Below are 24,469 nucleotides of genomic sequence, written 5' to 3'. Positions count from 1 at the left end.
AATTCATTTAATGGCCATGTGATTCACATGGTCATTAAACGAATCCAGCCAATCCAATTCACTTTTTTCCCCCATTTTCTGCTGGGAAAAGGTAACAAGCATTGCAGATTACACTCGTGTTAACCACAGGATGCTGAAATTAGCCAGAAATATGAGCCAGTCCCCAAAATATAGATAGATAGATAGATAGATAGATAGATAGATAGATAGATAGATAGATAGATAGATAGATAGATACAAAGATAGATAGATAGATAGATAGATAGATAGATAGATAGATAGATAGATAGATAGATAGATAGATAGACAGACAGATAGATCGATCATGTGACTGCAGGGAGGGGGAGACAGAAGTCATAAATACCCTTTTTTTAGTCTGCTGTAATTTTGAGCAGTCATTAGGCTGTCATAAGTTGAGGAGTCCTTGTAACTAAGCATTCCCTTTTCTGTCCCTCCCAAAAAATTAAACTCAAGACAGTCATCAGGACCCAGGGAGGCCATGCCAGACAGAACAGAGCTGAGCCACCTGGAGCTCTGCCTCATTTTGCAATTTCATGTGACACCATTCAAACAATAAATGACCTTGGCATCACCTCCCTGGCTTTCAGAAAACTCTTTTTAGGGAAGGAGAAGAAAAGCTGCTTTTCATTGTGCAATCTTTGGGTGCAACTCAATAATCCAAACTTGCCAAACCACCACCTGGGTTCTTTGGCAAATTTTCCACAAAGGTGGTAAATCTTGAAAACCACTAACCTAATTGGTGAATGGCAGTGCAGTGCGTTCCTCTCCCAGTGCACAGTGTACTTCAAACAATAAAAGAAGCCAAGAAAAACCTTGGTTTAAATCAGTGATTTCAAAAAGAAACAAACAATTACCGTATTTGTTTTAGATGCCTTTTAAAAATGCAACTGTGCAAAGGGTGCTCCACCAATATTATTATTCTACTTTATGTAAAAGTCAAGAGATTTCCTTTGAAAGAACGGATGAAATATTTAGATAAACAGAATTTACTGGAGATCACAAAAAGTCAAGGGCAGATTTGGTAAAGCGATTGAAAAGACTAAAACAGGAAAGACCAGCCTGGTGCCAATAATCTGCCCACCTCTTATTATAAATGTTTAGAGGATAAACCTTTGCAACCTTTACAACAAATGATGAATGGTCATGAAAAACTTCCTGACTGCTATAAAATGGCTAATATACAATTACGGGAAGTCCTTGCTTTATAACCATTTATTTGTTTAGTGGCCATTCAAAGCTACGAAGGTACTGGAAAAAAAAGTGACATGACCATTTTTCACACGTATGACCGTTGCAGCATCCCCATGATTAAGTGATCAGAATTTGGACACTTGTCAAGGGGCATGCATTAATGCAGCGTTTCCCAACCTTAGGAACTTGAAGTCCACGCATCTTCAAGTTCCTAAGGTTGGGAAACGCTGCATTAATGATTCGTTCGCTCAGGATCACATGATCACCAGCAAGCAAATTCAATGTTATTAACTTCACAACTACAGCTATTTCTTTAACAACTTCTTAGGGCAAAACCCACTTAACAACTGCCTTATACGTAATGGGAATATTGAGCACATCTGTTGTCATAAATCAAGGACTTGTTGTTGTATCCAAAGAGACTCCGGACCTGGTTTGAAAACAGAATTACCGACCAACATCTTCATTGAACATTGACTACAAATTGTTTATGGAAAACCAGCCTCTAAAAATTGCTGCACAAATACTGTTTTTGTGGTTTCCTCTTGAAGATTCAAGACTTTCTTTCATTTCCCCTTTTTCCCCTGTAAAATTTGAAATATTTTATTTTCGGATCAGCAGACAGTATGCCACGTACAAAGAAAAAGAGAGGGAAATACGGACTTACGGGACTTGTTGATCATTTTTATCAGCAGATATGGGAAGGTCTTGCAACTGAGGCTCTCATGGCGAACATCAGGGGTTACCTGGAAAAGGCAGATGTTTGTTAAAAATTTCATCGCACACAGGAACAAACGCAAAAAGTTGGGACATATCCTCCCCATGTAAGTCACTGAAAACACAACAGACGGTTTGCAACAGCATGTGATTAAGCTATTACAGATTCTAGTTGGGGTGGGGGGCAATTGAATATATAAAATGAATGTGTTAAAATGGAAATATGACAAAAACTTGTAGCTGTGGGGGAAAAAGTATATTGCTGCAATGACATTTCAGGTATTTTTCCTTCCTTTCCTCTTGATCAGAATTATAGATTTATTTTTATTTTACTTTATTTTATTTTATTTTTTATTTGTATAATAAAAATATAATTTATTATCTATTTATTTATTTACATATATAATAATAAAAAATATAGATTTATTATTTATTTATATTTCATATTTCTAAAGTGTTCATCTCCCTCATGGAGAGACTCCGGGCAGTGTACAATAAATAAAACATCATATGAAAATTAACACTACAAATTAAAAATTAAATTAGGATTAAGAATTTTAGAAAATTGTTAAACATAAAGAGCAATGTGTGGGATTTTTTTAAAATATATAAAAAAGCATTTCAATGTATTCAGAACATGTTCAAGTTTTTATTAAGGATGAAAACAATGGTAAATAGATGCACAAATTGTAAATATTCTTGTAAAACCCAATCAATATTTGCTCAGTTTCATTTAGGTTCAAGACTGAACTCAAAAGGAACATTTCTAAAGATTTATGAACAAATAGTCAGCTAATACATTTAATGGTCTTTTTGTACATTATTTCTCTATACTCCAATATATATTTATTTCTTTCCAGCTTGGGTCACGCAACTACATGAGTTTGCATTTGACAAAGTCTGTCATCTCTATTATACATGGATATGTGTTTGTGTTTGTGTTTGTGTGTGTGTGTGTGTGTGTGTGTGTGTGTGTGTGTGAAGTATTTGTTAAGTATTTTAGAATACCTTGTGTGTGTGTGTGTGTGTGTGTGTGTGTGTGTGTTAAGTATTTGTTAAGTATTTTAGAATACCTTGCTAGGCCCAAATACAGGCCAAACCTTATTGCCTGTATCAGCCTAACCTAAGGCCATCCACAAGCTGTAGTCACAACTGTGACAACTCATTATTTGTGTAATTTTTTTTGTTTTTGTTAGCAATTCAAAAAAAAAAATTACACACACACACACACACACACACACACACACACACATATATATATATATATATATATATATATATATATATATATATATATATATATATATATATATATATATATATATTCACATTCACTCAGCAAAGAAACCAAAAGACATTTCCTATTCTCTCTGCTTTTTCAGAAACAAAATACTATATCTCTACAATTAACCATGGGAAAAGTTTAGCTTCCATCCCTTGCCTCTAACGTCACTGAAAAACATTCTCTTTTTGCAGACAAAAAAAAAATAAGAACCGTACAAAGAAGTGCATTCTAATTTTTCCCAATAAACAAATTTTAAAGGAAGATCTCAACCATAATCCAAAAAAAACCAGAAACATTTGGCCACCACTGAACACGCTCACAAAAATTAAACCACAAAAGGACAGATGTGTACATTGCAGACTGCATACTTGAGGACTTTTTTCCTTTTGTTTCAATCATCGGGGTGAGAAGAAAGAGGTTAAATAAACCTTTTTCTTTGCCGTCTTCTCCAGGAATGAATAAAGTTCCTGCATTCCAACTCTTCTGAGAGAGAGCAGAACTTACCTCTTTCCCGATTCCCTGTGAATTTCAGCATCCTGGTCTTGCACATCTCACAAAACAGAAAACGTAGCTTCCCTGCCCACTTCACAGTGTTTACTCTTGAACGCAGCTATGCTGAACTCACTCACATTCCCAAGCTGTGCATTGAAAGCCGACAAAAATGCATTCCCCAGTTCTGATAAACAGTACAAAACCTCCTGTCCAGTTTAATCACTTTGGCCTTGATTTTATTTATTTATTTCCTGTCCAACTAGATGCCCAAATGCAGAAAATATCAATTTTAATCCCTCTGAAGAACACCAGCTGGAAAGTGTGATTAGGTTAGGGTCTTCCCCATATTCAGCCCCTTCTTGACAAACGCAGTGACCAGTTCTTGCACTTACAACTGTCACAGCATCACATCCCAGGGTCAACTGATCAAAATGTGATTGCTTGGCCACTGGCATGTTATTCACGACGGTTGCAGCTTCCCAGGATCTCGTGATCACCATTTGTGACCTTCCCAATTGGCTTCTGACAAGTCAAGGGGGAGGTCTGATTTCTTTTAATGACCACAGGATTCACTAAACAAGTATAGTTATTCGTTTAACAACTGTATCCAAAAAATGGTTGTAAAATGGGTGTGACTCATTAACAACCGCCTTGCAACAGAAATTCTGGTCCTAATTCTAAGTCAAGGACAATCAGTCATTTTCAGGTGTATGTCATATCCTGCTTATACAACACAACCAACAATAGGCTCATGCTGTCAACATGCTACACAGAAAATTGTCCATTTTAAAGTAACCAAACCTCTTGAGGACACTCAGCCAACAGAGCAATCGGGGTCAAAATGACACACAGTCAAGGAAACAAGTACACAAAAAAAATATGGGCAAATGATAACCATTTCCTGAAGGCTATTCCCGAGAATGGGATGATTGAACTTGAGGCACAAATGTTCAAACTACAAATACCCTGTTTCAGACACATCGTGCAAAGACCTAGCTTTCTGGACAAGGCCTTTATGCTGGGAAAGGTAGAAGGAAAGAGAAGAAGAGGGTGATTCTCATCAGCAAGGTGGCTAGACTGAGTTATGGAGATGATGAAGGGCAGGAAGACCAGGTTTAGGGATAGATGATCGTGTAGAAAATCGATCTATGTGGATGCTAAGAGGTGACACTGATTTGATGGCTCTTAATCACTCCATCAATCCCTGAGAAAGGAGCCTTCTTATAAAAGCTGGTTATTTATCCTTGCAAACTTGACACCACAAAACCAAACCAAACCTTGTAGACATTTTCTGAAGATTCCTCTAACTCCTTAAGTAACACCAGCTGCCTGCAATTAGTGCAGGTTCGCATCCCACCAAGCTCAAGGTTGACTCAGCCTTCCATCCTTCCCAGGTAGGTAAAATGAGGACCCAGATTGTTGGGGGCAATTAAGCTGACTTTGTAATAATGCCGCTTGGGGTGTGTGTGAAAGCCCTAATAAGCAGGCATATACATAGAATGAAGGCTACTGCTAAGCTTGTAAGCCGCCCTGAGTCTTCGGAGAAGGGCGGGATATAAATGCAATTAAAATAAATAAAATAAATAAATAAATAAAATCAGCTGCTTTTATACTTTCGACCTTCAGTGCTAGATATCCTTGGCATGGCATGCCTCCCTATGTTTCCGATCTACAATTCCCAACACTTCATAGTGAGCAGAGAGTTGAATTCAGCCACACCTGAGCACCTCAGGTTTTCCATCCCTGTTTCACACTCCGCTCTGCAAACATGTTCAGCCTAAAATTATTATGCTGCTCTATCACATTTCTCCCATACCATATACCTTCATATATAAACATATATAGTTTAAAATCCCTCTTCAAATATGCATGGCCAACATCAACAGCGTAAGAGGCAGTCAACGCACAGCCGAGCGAAATGTAGCTTGTTTTGCACGTGATGCAAACGTGTTGTAAAAAAAAGGGGGGAGGGGGAAACAACAACTATCAAAATAGTTCCATAGACAGATCAGAAAAAGTTTGAGCGCAAACATAAACAACTTGACGGAGCAGCCTGAAATCTGTGTATCTTTGAAAAGTATACCTAAGAAACTCACTAACTGCTTTGTTTTTCCACAGGAACCCAATTACAGATTGCACTTATTCTTCTTCTCATAAAACACAAAGCAATTTGACTCCATTAGCCAACTTTGGTAGAAATCAGCCTTTTCATTTCTAGACCCACCCATCCTTCCTTCTAAGAATGACTATCAGCCCGGAAAATAAACAATATCAATAAATTCCCAAATAATCATGTCTCTGGGCTTTAGACAAGCCATTCTGTTTATATATCCTCATCATAAATCTACTAAATTGAGATTGTAATAGCTGTTTAAAGTTTCATAATTAATGAAAACAAGGAGGGAGGGAGGAAGGAAAAAAAAAAGAAAGGAAAGATATGATGGCTTATAATTATAACAACATTCTCTTGTTCTAAGCTATGAGCGTGTCTGATAATTTTTTTTGGGGGGGGCACTGCTGGACTTGGGTTCAAATTAAGATGCATAAGTTATTAACTGAAAATACCAGAGCCACCCTCTTTTTAATTACAGAGTCTTCAATGCATTACCTACCTTGCTTCCTGAATTTGAGTAAGAGGCCACCGTACTCATTTCAACTGAACTGTGTTAAGTGATAAGCTAAAACAGATCGGAAAGGAAAGAGCAAAAAAAAAAAAGAGGCACTCAAAGCAAACAGTGAAATAAATGAATAGACAAACTTCTAGGCAACAAAAGAACAAAACATGGACTGGAGTAATGGCATTAAGAGCCAAATGCAAAACTTTAAAAATAACTCCTTCCCCCCCCCCCAGCTTATTTTTTTTAAAAAATGCTGCGGCACGCAAAGCGAGAAGGAAATACAGCTATGAAGGCATTGTTAATCCTTGGTCCCTAGCTGCAGATCAGAGGCCTTGGGATCTTCCAGGGTTAAAATGGCCCTCTTTCCACGGAGGGATGGACTGAAGGATGGTGGGACTTTCCAAATTCTTTCAACTAGTCCTAAGAGAAAGTAGGGCCCCAACTATTCTCTCTTGTGGACCGAAAAGAAAAGAATTGCCGGAACAAAATGGCTTTGCAGCTTATTTTGGAAGACGCCTTTAGATCATGCCTTCTACCTACTGCAAAGGTGAAAAGAGGGAGAACTAAAGCATAGCGCGTAAGTATCTACTGGCAAGGCTTTGAACACAGATTTAAAAAATAAATGCAAAAATCAGAAAACACTTCCGAAACAAGACTTTTAATTGGTTCAGGCCTTGTTAGATTGGCAAAACACTTCCTCTCCTCCTCCTCTCCCCCCACAACTTTCCCATTTGTGCAAAATATGCAGCTACCATGGAATCATTAATGACATATTTCATTTTTTTCAGTCCATCTTTGTTTTTCAATAGTCACTTTCTACTCCAGTTGTCCCATTCCAGTGCATTCTTGTTTGCCTGCTAGATGCTGTTCGGGCCTCCAGGAAGTAGAGAACCGCTTGTCCCAAAAATCCACTGTTACACCGTTTCTCCATTTTCTTTCTTCTATGGCATGCAGCAAAAGGCCAATGCAGGACTCAGGAATCCACACATTTTATTATTATATTACCAGTGTAAAAACATGCTAATAAAATCGCAATTCGGTTATCTTTGCTAGCCAAGGCCAAACCACAAGTTGTACATTCATAAAATAACAATACACTATAAAGGTAGCATGACCACAGTTTACATTATATGGGGAGAAGACAGCTTTTAAGAGTCACAGACAACTAGCGCAAGTAAGAACATTTTCCAAAATGTCTTTCCGATGGGACTAAAGGGCCCAGCTTTCTGTAGCTTAGCCTATTTGAGATCCCCTTGGTTGAAAATGTTTTGCCCCATGTTTTGCCCAGTTAAAGGTTATGGACACATGGGTTTTAGCAGAATATAAGCTTTGGGGACTGTTAAATAGCGGGTTCTTTGACGCAGGAATGAAGACGCGAACAGAGTACTGGTAACTCATAGTTTATTTCATGCTGTGACTGTACTGAGGGAAATGGCTGCAACCAGCTGCAATATATAGTCTAGCCCCTAGGCGGCAGCCAATAGGTTTGAATCAACCATTGCCACCTGGAGATAGCCAATTGCAGCACAGGAGACTTGTAGTCTGGGTTGCTGGAGAGCCGTTAGCTGCTCCAGCAACCCATGTGTTATTCCCTCAAAAAGCCCAGTACATAACAGGGACTGTACATGGTAGAGCATAAAATTGCAATAGCTAATACATAAACTTATTTATATGTTTCTTTTGTCTTGTTGATGCACTTTTTGGAGGGGGAGAATAGTCTTGCGTGGCTATGTTTTGTTTTTGTATTTTTCTCTCTCTTTTTTTTGGAGTCGGTGTGTTAATGTTTTGAATAAAATAAAAAAATTGAACTAAAAAACAGTGCAGTCGCTAAGATGCAAGGCAGCACCTTCTCTTTGAATGCCTTGATTCCTGATCCTTAGCTTACATTCTGGTGAAGTTTTACCCAAATTACAAGCAAGTATTTCTGAAACAGAAAAGAGGTAATAGCACTTAGACTTGTATACCGCTTCACTGCACTTTACAGCCCTCTCTAAGCAGTTTACAGAGTCAGTATGTTGCCCTCAACAATCTGAGTCCTCATTTTAATGACTACGGAAGGATGGAGGGTTGCGTCAACCCTGATCCTGTCAGGATCAAACTCCAGGCTGTGGGCAGAGTTTGTCTGAAACTTTAACCACTGAGCCACAAGGTCAAATTGCTGCCTAAATTGACTCCTAATGGATTAATTGTACTTATTCAACAAGGTAGGATGAATTTGGGAGACTCCCCTAAGGTTTGTTTTAGCCGAAAACAAGATGGCATAGTCTCAGAGGAATCCCCAAGGAGATGCAACTTAATTCTAACTGTATATATTTGACCTTATAAAATCTAATTGCTGCTGGAATACTACTACGAGCATTAGAGCTTGCATACTTAATTAATAGCAATGTCCTGCATGATTTTGTATTAAGCTCACAACCAGCAGGTGGAAGATTGAAAATGGATGGTTTACTGCAGATAAACAGCTGAAGAAGAAAAATGTGGATTAAAAGATTACACAAGGCAAGCTAAAAAAAAAACGCTCATGCAATTTGGCAAGCAAAACACCCTAAAAGTAGTAAAAAAAAGGGGGGGGAGAGAAAGACTATAAAATTGAATTGCCAGAAAACTATTTAGAAAATTGAAGAAGTTAACCATCACACAACCAAGATATTTTTAAAAAATCCTTAAAATGAAGTGGACAAAATGAGGTGGATTGCAGATGTTTTGTTACCAGATCAGCTGTTGCCTAGCCTGGTAATGAAACATCTGCAAGCAAGCAGCCAAGCTCACATATTCTTCTATTGCTACATATCCCTTTCTATCACTGCTTTTCTGCAATTGGTATCTGAAGGCATGCAGCCTCCAAATTGGCCATAACACTGAGTCTTGATGGACCTGTCTTTCGTGAATATAACCAATCTCTTTTTATAGCCAAACATTCATAATTATAATTACAGTTTGGTCTAGTGGTTAAGACATTGGGTTAGAAAGCAGGAGATCATGATCTATCTATCATCTATCTATCTATCTATCTATCTATCTATCTATCTATCTATCTATCTATCTATCTATCTATCTACGGTATCTATCTATCTATCTATCTATCTATCTATCAATCATGTATTTATCTATCTATCATCTATCTATCTATCTATCTATCTATCTATCTATCTATCTATCTATCTATCTATCATCTATTTATCATCTCTTTCTCTCTCTTTCTGTCTCTATTAGGAGTTATCACCATATCTTCTGTTCACAAATTCCACAGATTAAATTACGTGCTGTGTGAAAAATGAGCTTTTAAAAAATCTATTCTAAATCTTCTTTCAATCAGCTTCACTGAATGGTCCTGATGCTACCATTAAAATGAAAAAAAAAAGATTAGTTGCCAAGACTGTAGAAATACTGCAATTTTGAGCACCATGTCAAGGCAACCAGGGGAAAAAAACTGTTATGGTTTTATGAGCCTGTTAGGTATCACAGCAAAATCCTAACAATGATATAATCTCCTTCTAAAAATAATTGAAAATTATTTGTAACTGATAAGCATTCATGCTCCAGCTTACAGGTTTATCAAATTAATATTATCTTCCCCTTTCCCTTCAGATAAAAGTTTAGAGGCAGAGTTGAAGCCCTGGTTTTCTTAGCTAAAATGAACAGCAGCAGAGATTAAGGGAATCTTTATTGTTCATATTCCCAGGAGAGATTCTGAATCCTAGGCTAATTGCAGACAGGATTCCATCAACGGAAAGTGGTAGAAACACCAAATGTTTCTTGGCATAAACACCACAGAGTCATGACGTAACCATGATTGTGTAAATACACCCTTAGATTCCTCAGCCAGCTATGCTGGGAGCTGAAGTCCACACGTCTTAAAAGTTGTCAAGGTTGCAGACCCCTGCCTTAGAGCAATTTAAAGGAAATTAAACATGCTGATAGGGAAACAATTTAAACAAAGAGAAATCACCAACCAGCTGGCTTTCTCTACTGAATGAAGAGATCTCGGGGAGAACAGTATCTTGTATTGCCCAAAATGTTTATAGAAAGTTTTTCTTTCTCTTACATACATAGTCCAGACATAGGAAAGGGGGAGCATGACCCTTTACAAGGAATTTATCCATTGCTCAAGGATGTTAAAAATATGAACTCTTGCTTTCCATCAACCTGCTCAAGAGAGTAGGATCATTATACACCTGGATGCCTAATTTGTTTTGAGTAATAAAAAGATGGTGGCAATCCAAATAAAAAAATGTTCACGTGAACACCAATGCAGTATAACGCAGGGGTCTTCAAACTTGGCCTTTTTATGACTTGTGGACTTCAATTCCCGGAATTCTGGGAGTTGAAGTCCACAAGTTATAAAAGGGCCAAGTTTGAAGACCCCTGGTATAAGGTGTTCCTTCACTCATTCATGCATGCATTCATTCAATACGTATAACCGCCCATCTCAAACAAATGATTCTTATTAAAATGTACAGCAGAAACCCCGACAATAAATAGAGACATCTACCAGAGCCAAGTCAAACTCAAGAGGTTGACTTGGAGCACGTTCAACCAAAGGTATCAGCAAGTTCATGTTACTCATGTTCAGGGCTGGGCTTAGCAAGCATCAGCTTACAGTTGAAATTCATGATCCCAAAAGAATATGACTAAAGCTAAGAGTAAATAGCAACTCAAGAAAAGAGCACACATGCCTATGTGGGTGTGGGTATGTGTTTGTGTATGGCAAACACAAACAGGTGACACAATGGGCAACAGGGAATAAAAGAGAAAGGCATAGATATTATTATTATTATTATTATTATTATTATTATTATTATTATTGATACATCAATAAATTGCAGCTTCCTGCAATAACTCCAGAAAAGCTACAAAAAACTGCGCTACTTGGAACATCTTACATTTTAAGGAGGTACCTGATTGATACCTAGGATGCTGGCAGCAACCCGTGTTAACCATCAGTGCCAGTCAGTTTGAATGTTCAGTTGACTGAGGTTCATGTCATAAAAAGATAAATCTGGATTTTGAACACAGAGGGCAGGTTTCTTCAGGTGTTCAGTATTATCACTCCCAAACCTGCACACATTAATTAGAGCTGCAATTTATGAGGTTGGTATGAAATCTCTAGGATTATGGGCAACACATTGTAAGTCTTATGCAGCTGACATTTTTTTTCAGGTTCTTTTCCAGAGATTTTTTACTGTTACTATTTTATTTATTGCTATTTAAAAACATTTCTATCCCTGTTTTCAATGAAATATCCAATGTCGGGTTCAAAGTCATGGATGACGCACGGTGATTCTTCTAAGCTGAGTTCTTTATTGTTTCACACCTAAAGAAAAAAAAAATCTTGCAGGCTGGGGACTCTATTATCTGCACCTATGATACACTCTGGGAACTATTAGGGAGAGGCTGTCTTCGCCCTCATTCTCACACACACAACTAGGCTGAGTAGCCTTTTGCTCCTCTAGAATGCATTCCCTCCCTCCCGGGGATCCACCTCCTTACTACATTCCATCACAACCCAAGGAGCATGTAGCAACATCTTGGACCTGAGCTTTAATCCTGATAACCACAGAAGAGTAAATTGTTTGGCTACAACTAAGAACTCAAAATACTAATTCACACATGATCCTGGAACTGCCTTCCTTCGGCCTAGGCCTAAGTGGAATTTTCCTCCAATGAGATTTTCCCATGTATTTTACCATGAAACATAGATAGGGCAGCCTAGAAAGGTAAGTGCCCTCCTAACCATACCCAAGCACTCCGAGTTCGTTGGCGAAGTCCATTTTCCTATATGAGTCCATGGTGACCTAACCCTAACCCTAAGTGGAGTTTTCCTCCAATGGGATTTTCCCATGTATTTTACCAGGAAACATAGATAGGGCAGCCTAGAAAAGTCAGTGCCCTCCTAACCATACCCAAGCACTTGTTGGAAATGTCCATTTTCCTGTATGAGTTCATGGTGATGTAACACTAACCCTAATTCCATGGTGGCAAACCTATGGCATGTGTGCCACAGGTGCCATGCAGAGTTCTCTCTGTGGGCATGCATGCCATTGCCCCAGTCCTAGGCCTTCAGTTGGGTTTTGTAAAACCTTTTTGCTTTAGGCCTCTGCCGCCGTGTGGAAAAAAAAAAGGTTCCAACTCACAAAGTTGGAATTGATTGATTGAACTTTTTAGTCCCACCGAGTCTGCTGTTACCACCCAATGGGCCATGCCTACCCAATGGGCCACACCCACCCAGCACCTGACAATACATAAGTGGGTTTTGGGTTGCAGTTTGGGCACTCGCTCTCTAAAAGGTTCGCCATCACTGGCCTAGCTACTGAGATTGGCTTTGGTACATGAAATGTCCCCAAAACAGATCAGAAGGCTGAGTGGGTTCACATGAGGTTTTGCACACCCAACTGACTGCGGAGTCCCTGGTGTTCATTTGAATGACAGAAACATTGATCGAACAGAATGACTGTTCACCGGCTCTGTGGGCCAAGGGCACCCAGCAGAGTCCAAAGGACAACTTCAAGAGGGCAGATACTAGAGATAAGCAAAACAGAGTGTGCTTGATCCAGAGCCATTGGTTTAGTGACGGTTTGAAGTTACAACATCACCAGAAAAAAGTGACTAACCACTTATCACTTATGGCCTTCACAGCATCCTCTCGGCCACATGGTCAAAATTTAATCACTTGGCAACCTGTATGTGTTTATGACGGTTGCAGCATCCCAAGATCCCATGATTGTCATTTGCACACTTTCCAGCCGGCCCACAACAAGCGAAGTCAACGGGGGCAGATGGATTCACTTAATGACTAGGTGAGTCAACAGCGACCATGATTTGCTTACAATCAGATGTCACTCACTTACAAACCACTTTGTTTAGCACAGGAAATTCAAGGCATTTTCATATTTATACTTTTTATTTACTATAGCAAAATCCAAGGCGTGCTTGTGCATTTCTATAGCAATGGCTCATTTCCCCATTGCACTGATATTTGTTCAGAAACTACTTTCTCAGCCTATGGGGTCATATGCCAGATTTACGTTGCATGTTCTGTGTGAACACTGATCTTTCAAGTTGGTGCCACGTCCCGCCTGTTACTATGAAATATAATTCTCCCCAAGCGTCCTTAAGCCCTAACTGATATGTGTTTTACATATCACACTCAATAGTAATGCACTAAAGATGTAAAATAGCATTTTTATGTTACCCACATTCCATTCATCTATGTATAATGGTTTAATCCATCAATAAAATGCTCCTTCAAATAAATGTAAGGTGTAAGTAAACCTTGAAAAAAAAGGCAGCAAATTTGTCTTGAATTTAGATTTCACTTTGATTCTGAAGCTTTATAACATACTTTTACATTACATTCCTATATATTAAAGGTAAAGGTAAAGGTTCCCCCGCACATGCGTGCTAGTCGTTTCCGACTCTAGGGGCCGGTGCTCATCTCCGTTTCAAAGCCGAAGAGCCAGCGCTTGTCCGAGGACGTCTCCGTGGTCATGTGGCCGGTATGACTAGATGCCAAAGGCGCATGGAATGCTGTTACCTTCCCACCGGAGTGGTCCCTATTTTTCTACTTGCATTTTTACGTGCTTTCAAACTGCTAGGTTGGCAGAAGCTGGGACGAGTAACAGGCGCTCACTCTGTTACACGGCACTTGGGATTCGACCCGCCAAACTGCCGACCTTCTGATCGACAAGCTCAGCATCCTTACAAGAATTCAAAGAGAGTGGGGCAAATGGCAGCAGTATCTAAAACTTTTAGGGGAAAAGTATCTTTGTACTTGCTTTAATCCAAGTGAGCTATAAAGACAAAATTAAGTGTTTTGGATCTGACTAACCATAGCAACAGCACATAGACTTATATACTGCTCCACTGTGCTTTACAGTCCTCTCTAATCGGTTTTACAAACTCAGCATATTGCCCCCAACAATCTGGGTTCTCATTTTACTAATCAGAAAGTTGGAAGTTTGAGTCAACCTTGAGCCAGTCAGGATCGAACTGGGCAAAATCAGCCTGCAATATTGCATTTTAACCAGGAAGTAAGTAGTTAAGTAAGTAAGTAAGGAGGGAGGGAGGGAGGAAGGAAAGCAATAGCACTTAGACTTATATATTGCTTCACAGTGCTTTACAGAGTCAGCAAACTGCCCCCAACAATCTGGGTCCTCATTTTACCATCCTCGGGAAGATGGAAGGCTTGAATCAGTGAGAATCGAACTGCCGAACTGTTGGCAGCCAGCAGTCTGCAGACGTAGCCTGCAGAACTGCATTCTAACCACTGCGCCAACATGGCTCAAGCTACTAGCAGTAATTTAAACAGAGAAACTTCTCTGTCATCCTCTTGTAACAGAAGATAGCCTTACGGCCGTGCCATCACAGCCACTATCTAAACGATGATCCACCCTTTGTACCTATATTTAAAGTTGTAGCCCTTCCAGGATCACAGATTCTAAAAGCATAAATCAAGCCTTCTTCTTTAATCTCAAAACTGTAATACTCCGGGGTAGATCTCAAAAAACAAAATGAATAAGCAATGGAGGCAGCGAGTTTTTCTAGAAATGCGGGGGGAAAATGACTGCACCCAACTGCCAGAGGCACTCAATATTGTACTTCCAGCCACTCACAAATTAGCAATAATTAACTAGTGCTTTGCTAAGAGCTGTTCTTTGCCACTGTACATAAAAAGAGGCCTACTGCTTTTACGCAATTCATGTGGCAGCTTCTCAGTATTAATAATGGTAAGAGCATTCAATAGCATCTCCGTTTAAAGTAATTCCTGAACAATGGATTTCATATCAACACTGAATAACTTCTAAATTACCTCAATATTATTGTATGTCTCACACTGAGAACAAAACGCTGAACGGCAATAGTTTGTCCGTTGATTGCTTAATGCCCCACATCAACGGAAATGCAGCCTTCTGACTTTCTTTCAATTATGTAATGTATAATATTAGTCGCGTTCTTGAAAAAAATGGTTGCTTTGATAACAAATAAAACACAGTTGCATGCAGCTTTCATCTATGATCTCTCTGTCATCTCCTTTCCAAAGGAGTTGCTTTTAGATAGAAAGAGAGACTACAGGTAACCCTTGATTTACGGTCACAACTGAGCCCAAAATTTCTGTTGCAAAGTGAGACATTCATTAAGTGGGTGTTTTACGACCTTGCTTGCCACAGTTATTAGCCGAATCACTGTAGTTAAGGTTAGTAACACGGTTCTTAAAGTGAATCTGATTTTCCCCGTTGGCTTTGCTTGTCAGGAGGTCGCGAAAGAGGATCACGTGATCCCCGGGACACTGCAACCATGATAAATATGAGTCAGTGGCCAAGCATCTGAATGTTGATCACGTGACCCTGGGGATGCTGCAACGGTCGTAAGTGTTAAAAACACTCATAAGCCACTTGCATTGGTTCTCCTCCAGAAGAACTTTCCATCGGTATTATAAAATATAAAAAAGATGTTATGCTTTCAGATACCTTGCCACTCTCTTAAGTCTTATAAATCAGGCAAAGCAATAATATTTTGTACAGCAAAGACTCAACACAATTTAGCGTGTACGAAGCACAGCATGTGAAACAAGGATAAGCAATTTGGTGGCCCTTCTAAATGTTTTGGATTACAATTTCCATAATCCCCTGGCAATACCCATTGCTGGCTGGTATTGACTGAAGCTCAAAACATCTGTCAAATGCCAAGCTGCCTTCCTCGCCCCTCCCTGCCACCCCCGGATGCAACAATAAATAAGTAAAACGAAGATTTATTTTTATTTTTATTTTAACTAGGGAAAGAAACAAGTCGCATGAGAGCAAAAGTAAAAATTCCAATATTTCAAAAAGCTCACTTGGCAGGATTGCTGAACGGAAAAATGAAGCTGCCGTCGGGTTTGAATAAAGACAAAACTGATTTTGCACAGGGCAACTTAAGAACAAAATCTCCATTAAATAATAATTATGCTACTGTACAGTATATGATTTTCCTGTGTGAGTCTTTTCTCATGTGGTAGCTTACAAAGTTCAATTTCCCACATGCTGAGAGAGTTTTAGCTTCCAGACTGAAGGAAAAACACCATGGATGCCTCTTTGCCTTTAAGGGGCTACAGCCTTCTCCAATTCTACTCTCACTTAGGAGACATCTGGATATTTCTCTTAAATCAGCGGATGGTGTCTGACAAGAAACCTGTCAAAAAAGAGACCCAGTTTGGTCTACTGATTTAGGTACCAGGCTAGAAACCAAGAGACTGTGAGTTCTAGTCCTGCCTTGGGTATGTAAGCTGGCTAGGTGACTTTGGGCCAATCACCAGGAGATGGTGAATTCTAGTCCTGCCTTGGGCACGAAAACCAGTTGGTTGACTTTGGATCAATCACTTGGAGAGAGTGAATTCTAGTCTCAGTTTAGGCATGAAAGCCAGTTGAGTGATTTGGGGTCAATTGTTAGGAGATTCTAAGTTCTAGGCATAAAAGCTAGCTGGCCCTTTCTCGGCTCAGCCAACCTCCTAAGGTTGTGGAGGAAACAGGAGGAAGACGTACCTCAAGGTGTGCGTACCTTGAGTTATTTATAAAAAATAATAAAGGTGGGATTTTTAAAAAAAACCTAATAAAAAGCTAAATAATTATAACCAGAATCAAACAGGAAGCCTTTGAAAGAGTAGCGAACTGCTGGGTATTTTACTTATGGCTGTTCTTTGTTTACTTCTGATCAATTTTCTTAATTGGATGCCAAAGTTCAGGGCAGCCACGATATCTGATTTGCCTAAAGGTACCACTGATCTCGCAAAGGGCAACTTCAGAACAAAATCCCCACTAAGGAATAATTATGCCACTGTCTATCGGGTGTATCTTGATTCTCAAAGAATCATTTTCTTTCGTAATTCTTTCCTCGTTTGGTATTTTACAAAGCTGAATTTCCTACCCGCTGGGTCAGTCTAGATTCCAGGCTGAAGGGAAAGCACCACTAAGGACGTTTTCCCTTTCAGGGGCTGCAACCTTCCCCAATCCTACACCCACTAGGAGACATCGCTGATACCTTAAAAGGTTTCTCTTAAGCACATGAAAGCTGTCTGATAAGGAAACATCCACACCCACTGCAACCTCTGGGTGAAAAAGTAAGTTGACAAACAGTGAAATGAAGCCGCTCAATGAGAATCAGACAAATACCTGCTTATTGTAGGAATTTGGATTAAAGCTTCCGAGACAGATTAGCCCATCACCATTCTCATTCCACAGTTTAGCTCTTCTTATTGTTAAGGCATTTTTTTTTTACAAACCTTCAATCACCATTTCTCTTCCTAAGTACTGATGGTTACACAACTTCAGAAATCAACTGAGGAGATGGGTTTCTAAAGGTCCCTCAATTCTCCAGCAGCAAAACCTCAGCTGGATCTTTACCCAGGATCACACGATCCTCCTGCACAGCTGCAGCACAATCTCAAACAAAGACACATTTGAACCAAGGAATTTACCAAAGGGCTACCTTTAAAACTTCCCAAAGTTGGATATCAATAATTGCCTCTAAAGTATTGTAGAATTTCAGTGCCCCAATGGAAAAGCATCTGCCAGCGATGGGTATAACATACCTCACTTGTTCTAGTGGAAAGGGTCTACTTCGGATCCTGAATTTCAGCTGGGGTTGTGGAGTGGGGTTGGGTGGTCCAGAAGAATAGCCTTTTCAACTGTGGCCCCCGTCCTCTGGAATATTCTCCCGTCAGAGGTGAGATCTTCCCCCATATTCCCTGGCCTTCCAGAAGAGTCTAAAAACTTGGCTCTGTCCATTGGCCTAAGGCCCCAATAGGAGCCTGGTGCACTGTGAGAGGCTGATGGGATAGAAAAAGATTCTCACACTCAGTCTTGCCCATCCGTTTTTTAAATTTTTCTACTCAATTTTTTCTAATTTTAATTATTATTATTTTTAGCACTTTGTTAGATGGTAAGCTGCCCAGAGCCGTTGTATCAGTGAGAAAGGCAGCGTAGAAATTTCATAAACAAACAGCATACTGGATGCGCTCTGGAGCAAGGGTAGCACCAGGTAAAAAGTTGATTCAAGCAGGATCATACCTGATTTAGTCTTCATGAAAGCTTTTCTATCCTGAAGCAGGAAACTGAAGGATTTATTGAAATGGCTTGCGAGAATAAGCTTAAGAAGGAAATGCTGCATCTTAGATGCAGAGCTGATAATCAAACTCTGAATCCACAGCAGGTATCTAATCTGCGTAAGGCTATCATAGCTGACTCCCCCTATTTATCTGGAACAAAAAAGGCAGGGCAGGGAGTGGTAGATTCAAGGCTGGCCAGATTCTGTTACACGTTTGAAGTTTGCAAAAGAGCACCTAGATGTTCCACAGCACTACTGGCAAAATATACTGTGGACAGATGAAACCAAAATTGAGTTGTTTAGGAAAAACACACAACACTATGTGTGGAGAAAAAAAGGCACAGCACACCAACTTCAAAACCTCATCCCCACTGTAAAACATGGCGGAGGGAGCATCATGGTTTGGGGCTGCTTTGCTGCCTCAGGGCCTGGACGGATTGTTGTCATTGATGGGAAAATGAATTCCAGAGTTTATCAGGACATTTTGCAGGAAAACGTACAACCATCTGTCCGCCAACTGAAGCTCCGCAGAGGATGGGTGATGCAACAGGACAATGACCCAAAGCATACAAGTAATTCAACAAAACGGCTTCAACAGAACAGAATACGCCTTCTGGAGTGGCCCAGTCAGAATCCTGACTGCAACCCGATTGAAATGCTGTGGCATGACCTTAAGAGAGCGATTCACACCAGACATCCCAAGAATATTGCTACACTGAAACAGTTTTGTGCAGAGGAGTGGTCCAAAATTACTCCAGATCGTTGTGCAGGTCTGATCTGCAAGTACAGGAAACGTTTGGTTGAGGTTATTGCTGCCAAAGGAGGGTCAACCAGTTATTAAGTCCAAAGGTTCACATACTTTTTCCACCCTGCACTGTGAATGTTTCCATCTTATCTTCAATTAAAACATGACAACAGCTAATGTTTGTGTAGTATTATTTTAAGCAGCCTGTGTTTTTCTATTGTTGTGACTTACATGACGTTTAGAGCGCATTTTATGGCCAATTCATGCAAAAAAACACATAATCCCAAAGGGTTCACATACTTTTTCTTGCAACTGTATATTAATGTACAATTGGTTCATGATTTCCACTTAAATATTTTTTCCCTATGGAAAATAAAACGGTTAAGATTTATCTCCAAGTTTACAACTTACATTAAACATCAAGTAATGAAAAGTTAAATAATGGGCCATGTGACCCTTTTACTAGTTAGGTAGAATGTCATGAAAGACCAACAAACTGCAATCTGTTTAGGGGTGTGCTCTGTTTACTTCAATGAAAGATCATGCTGGATGATTTCTTAATCGGATGCCAAAGTTCAGGGCAGCTACGATATCTGATTTGGCTAAAGGTACCACTGATCTCGCAAAGGGCAACTTCAGAACAAAATCCACACTAAGGAATAATTATGCCGCTGTACTGTGTATATCTTGATTCACAAACAATCATTTTCTTTCGTGATTCTTTCCTCATTCGGTACTTTACAAAGCTCAATTTCCCACCCGCTGAGGCAGTTTGGATCCCAGGCTGAAGGAAAAGCACCACTAAGGACTTTTTTCCCTTTCAGGGGCTACAGCCTTCCCCAATCCTACACTCACTAGGAGACATCGCTGATACCATAGAGTTCTCTTAAACAAGAGAACGGGGTCTAATAAGGAAACATCTACGCCAGAGGTCCCCAACCTTTTGGGAACCAGGGACCGGTTCTGTGGAGAGAGGTTTTTCCGTGGACCAGAGGGTGCGTGGTTTTGTGTGCTGCCTGCATCCCGCGGATGGGGCTGTGCTTGTTTGTGCGGACCGGTTGCTGGCATGCCACGGACCATTACTGGTCCACGAACCGAGGGTTGGGGACCCTGATCTATACCACTGCAACCTTTTGGTGAAAAGCTAAGTTGAGAACAAGGCAGCTGAATGAGGTAGCAGGGAATTAAACGTGGCAGGGATTATTTTCCTGGTCAGTTTAGGTATCTGGATTAAAGCTTCCCAGACAGGATGGGGGTCTAGCTTCCGCCTCGATGCTTCTACTACAGGCAGTCCTAGATTTACAATAGTTCCTTTAATGACCGTTCAAAGTTACAACAGCAATGGAGAAAGTGACTTACGACCTTTTTTCACACTTCCAACCACTGCTGCGTTTCCCCCATGGTCATGCGATCAAAATTCAGATGCTTGGCAACTGGTTCACACTTATGACCGTCGCTGTGTCCCAAGGTCATGTGATCCCCTTTTGCGACCTTCTGACAAGCAAAGTCAATGGGGAAGACAGATTCACTTAGCAACCAAGTTACTAATTTATCAACTGTAGTGATTTGATTAACCACTGTGGCAAGAAAGGTCGTAAAATGGAGCAAAACTCACTTAACAAAGGTCTCACTTAGCAACAGAAATTTTGGGCTGAGTTGCGGTTGTTAAGTGGAGGACTATCTGTAAAGGGGAGCCACCATCTGGTTCCACAGCTTAGTTCCTCTTATTTTTTAGGACGTTTATGCAATGTTCTATAAGCATATGCTTTCAGAACCACTGTGGACTACGCAACTTTAGAAATCAAGAAAGGAAAACCAGAAATCAAGCTAGGAGATCAGTTTCTCAATCAATCAGAAGGGAAGGGACCTTGGAGATCTTCTAGTCCAACCTCCTGCTCAAGGAGGAGACCCTATACCATTTCAAACAAGTGACTATCCAGTCTCTTCTTAAAGTCCTCCAGTGATGAAGCACCTACAACTTCCGATGGCAAGCCGTTCCACTGGTTAATTATCCTCCCTGTTAGGAAGTTTCTCCTGAGTTCCTGATGGTTCTTCAACTCTCCAGCAGAAGAACATCAGGGGCATTTTTGCCCAGCTTCATACAGCCATCCTTCACAACTGCAAAACAATTCCAGAGGAAAATTGAACCAAAGAATTTGAACCAAAGAATTCCAGACAGGAGCTGGAATTTGAGATGATTGTATAACCGCAATCTGAGAAGGTGAAAATATTTAGCAGAAAATTAAATGATCATGCCTTATTGAACATGTACAGCATTCTTCTTTACTAGAGGATCTTTTATGAGATTGATAATCTGAGGAAATTTCAACATCAGGTGGTTGACCTCTGTGCATCTTGTACATAGATGAACTCTACTGTGATTGTAGTTTTTGTAGGTGATTTCCCTTGCAATGTTATTCAGAGGTTCATAGTATTAGTCTATGAACCTCTGAATATTAGTCTAAAGAGACTGCTCTTTAGAAGGCCAGATCCTGAAGCTAAAACTCAAATACTTTGGCCACCTAATGCTGGGAAAGATTGAGGGCAAGAGAAGAAGGGGACGACAGAGAATGAGGTGGCTGGATGGAGTCACTGAAGCAGTAGGCGGGAGCTTAAATGGACTCCAGAAGATGGTAGAGGACAGGAAGGCCTGGAGGAACGTTGTCCATAGGGTCGCGATGGGTCGGACACGACTTTGCAGCTAACAACAACAACAACAACAGTATTAGTCTTCTGGGTAAGGTTTATTTATATTTGGAGAGAGGTTTTGCAATGTTAGCTCCTCAGAACTTTCAGGAATACACAAATAAGCTAAGTATATAACATGCTTGTATTTACCTCCGTGTTCCAATGATTTAGAAAACTATTTCACATTTGCTGCCTCTAATAAGTGCACCACACTGGAAAAGCAAACTCAGGTGACTGTGCAAGTATAGCTCTGAGAAAATGAAAAGCTATTTAACAGAAAATTAAGTGGTCATGCCTTGCTGAACACATACAACTTTCTTTACTGGAGGAGCAAGTAGCAAGGTCTTTTTCCCCAGAATTTTTCTGAGAAAAATTCAATATCAAGTAGTTAAGTCGGGGAAGAGTTCCACTTTCTGATAATAAACACATTAATGGGAATTATGTCAGACTGATATCAAGATAGCATTCATACTAGCATATCAGAGGGAAGTTAAATGTTTGTAAGTTTTTCTCTTAGTTACAACTAATTGTTCAGTTCTGTTTCTGGTGCAATGCATACAATATATCTCCAAATAATAATCTAAAGCAAGTCTATGTGAGCTAAGAAAAGGGCATCAATAATTTACACTATTATATATTCTTTATATGGCATGAATAAACAATACAGTAATATTTTCTCTCTTTGATTAATAACATATTTTTCTCATCTTTATAATAAACTCTGTATAGAAACTAATTTTTGCAGTTAGATACCAGGACATTCCTATGCTTAAAATGTGCAGGCATCTTACACTTGTTTGTCTGAGATATAATAACTAAGAAACACCCCAGGGTCATATGAAAATAATGTGAAGAATTGAAGACTAATGGTAGACCATATGCTGAACGCAGAAGATCCCAGAATCAACCACTACTATTTTCAATTTTAAAAATAAGCATCAGAAAGTAGACATAGGAAAAGATCTTTCTGGAAAATTCTTGCCGATCAACCCTCAATAGCTCTGACAACCCATCGTTGAGGAGGTATATGACTTTTAAGTCCACAATGTTCCTCAACTATGTATTGTTCAGCCACATTTTCTTAAACAAGTCACAACTGGATGGGTGCACACAAAATACACAGATGTAGCTTATAGCCTCAATGACTGATTCATGTATGCTAAGCAAAGCTTATTAAGACCCAGCATTGCTGAGAAAGAAGACATACAAAAGGTTAAAAATAAATGGAAGTCTTCTAAATAAGCTTTCATTAACATATTAAAGATATCCAAAGGAAGGGAATATTTGTAGCTCAGAGTTGAACTCTGGAGTGCTTGGTACTTTCTGAGTGTGGTTGTTTTTTTGCAGATGTTTCATTACCCAACTAAATAATATCTCCAGCGCTGACACACAATCAAGTTAGGTGATGAAACATCTGCAAGAAAACAACCAAGCTCAGAGAGTACCAAGGACTCCATGGATTAAAGGATTCCTCACCTATCCTTTCCTCTCCTCTCCTCCCTCCACACTCTCTCCTCTCCTCTCTTTTCTTCTCCTCTCCTGATGATGTGTTTGACCCAGTAGTGGGATTCAGCCAGTTTGCACCAGTTCGGCAGAACCGGTAGCTAATTTTTTGTTGTCCAGGCCCAGAATGGACTTCCGGAAGCGGCATCCACACAGAGAACTGGTTGTTCACATATTTGAATCCCAACACTGGTTTGACCCCTCCTTTGGGCTCAGTCTGGTCATCTCCTATACTAGGACCTGGCTGACCACAAGGACTTTGAGCCTGACCTTGGTCCTCATCTATGGCTTCACATATTTAATCATTTACAGCAATGCTTTAAAGTTTACATTATTTTTGAAGATGGCAGTGTCCTACTGGTGATATGATTTTTCCACTCAAGATAATCTACCTCACTTCTGCTCTCTCCATGGCTGCCCACAATTCCTAAAAATTGTATTTGTAGAATTATGTTTAATGAATAAAACAAGCAAATATAAATAAATTTGTCCTTACAGACAGGGAAAAAAAGTTTTCTGACAGTGAAGTGAAAGTTAAAACCTTGTGGTCTTCAAAATTCATCATACCAGCACACCCAACCTTAAACTTCCAGAATTGTTAACAGAAGCTGTAACGGCCAAGGAATTCTGGAAATTGAAGTGCATCTGGAGGAAGTCTGTATCACAGAAGGACACACTGTCTAGAATTCAGTTCCGGAATATTGTAATTGTCTAATAATATAGAAACGCCCCTTTAATACTTTAAAATAGAGTGCAAAACTCCTGTTATTTAAATACCATAGATACAGCTAATGGTTAATGGAGATTCCTAGGAGAACATAAAAGTATATTAGTTCTTTTTTCTAAAATAAAAAAAATAAAAAGTACATTAAAAAGCGAGAGCAAAGATCAGCAGAAATAAAATGCCAATCAACCTAAATTCACAGCATGAGAACTAAGTATCATTTCAGCCTGTGGAAAAATAACAAAATACTTTTCATTAGCTCTAAAGGGAAAGCCACAGCTGGCTGCAGATAGTCTCTCTCCAGTTGCCACTTTGGTTCAATTCAATGTATTTATTTTGCTATAAGATCACATTATGTCAAAAACAGAATCCTGTTGTGAAAAGAAGAAAAAAGGACATGGAAA

General features: G+C 39.6%; 1 protein-coding gene across 17 annotated transcripts in view; it reads right to left on the bottom strand.

Moving 5' to 3' along the window:
* Positions 1 to 24,469, bottom strand: part of ST3GAL4 (ST3 beta-galactoside alpha-2,3-sialyltransferase 4) — a 118,107-nt gene that overhangs the window by 22,935 nt on the left and 70,703 nt on the right. For 11 of the 17 annotated variants that reach the window (XM_083368500.1, XM_083368493.1, XM_083368490.1 and 8 more), the window contains one exon: positions 1,880 to 1,958. In XM_083368500.1, coding sequence (XP_083224626.1) covers positions 1,880 to 1,958 — 79 coding nt within the window. Of the gene's footprint in view, positions 1 to 753; positions 820 to 1,879; positions 2,839 to 3,642; positions 3,861 to 6,318; positions 6,543 to 24,469 lie in introns of those variants that run through there. The other 6 variants (XM_083368499.1, XM_083368495.1, XM_083368498.1 and 3 more) reach the window with 6 other exon arrangements.

Source organism: Vipera ursinii (assembly GCF_947247035.1).
Source record: "Vipera ursinii genome assembly, chromosome: 8".
Taxonomy (NCBI): Eukaryota; Metazoa; Chordata; class Lepidosauria; order Squamata; family Viperidae; genus Vipera; species Vipera ursinii.
Note: the sequence above shows the minus strand (reverse complement) of the source record. Positions and strands in the feature narration are given on the sequence as shown.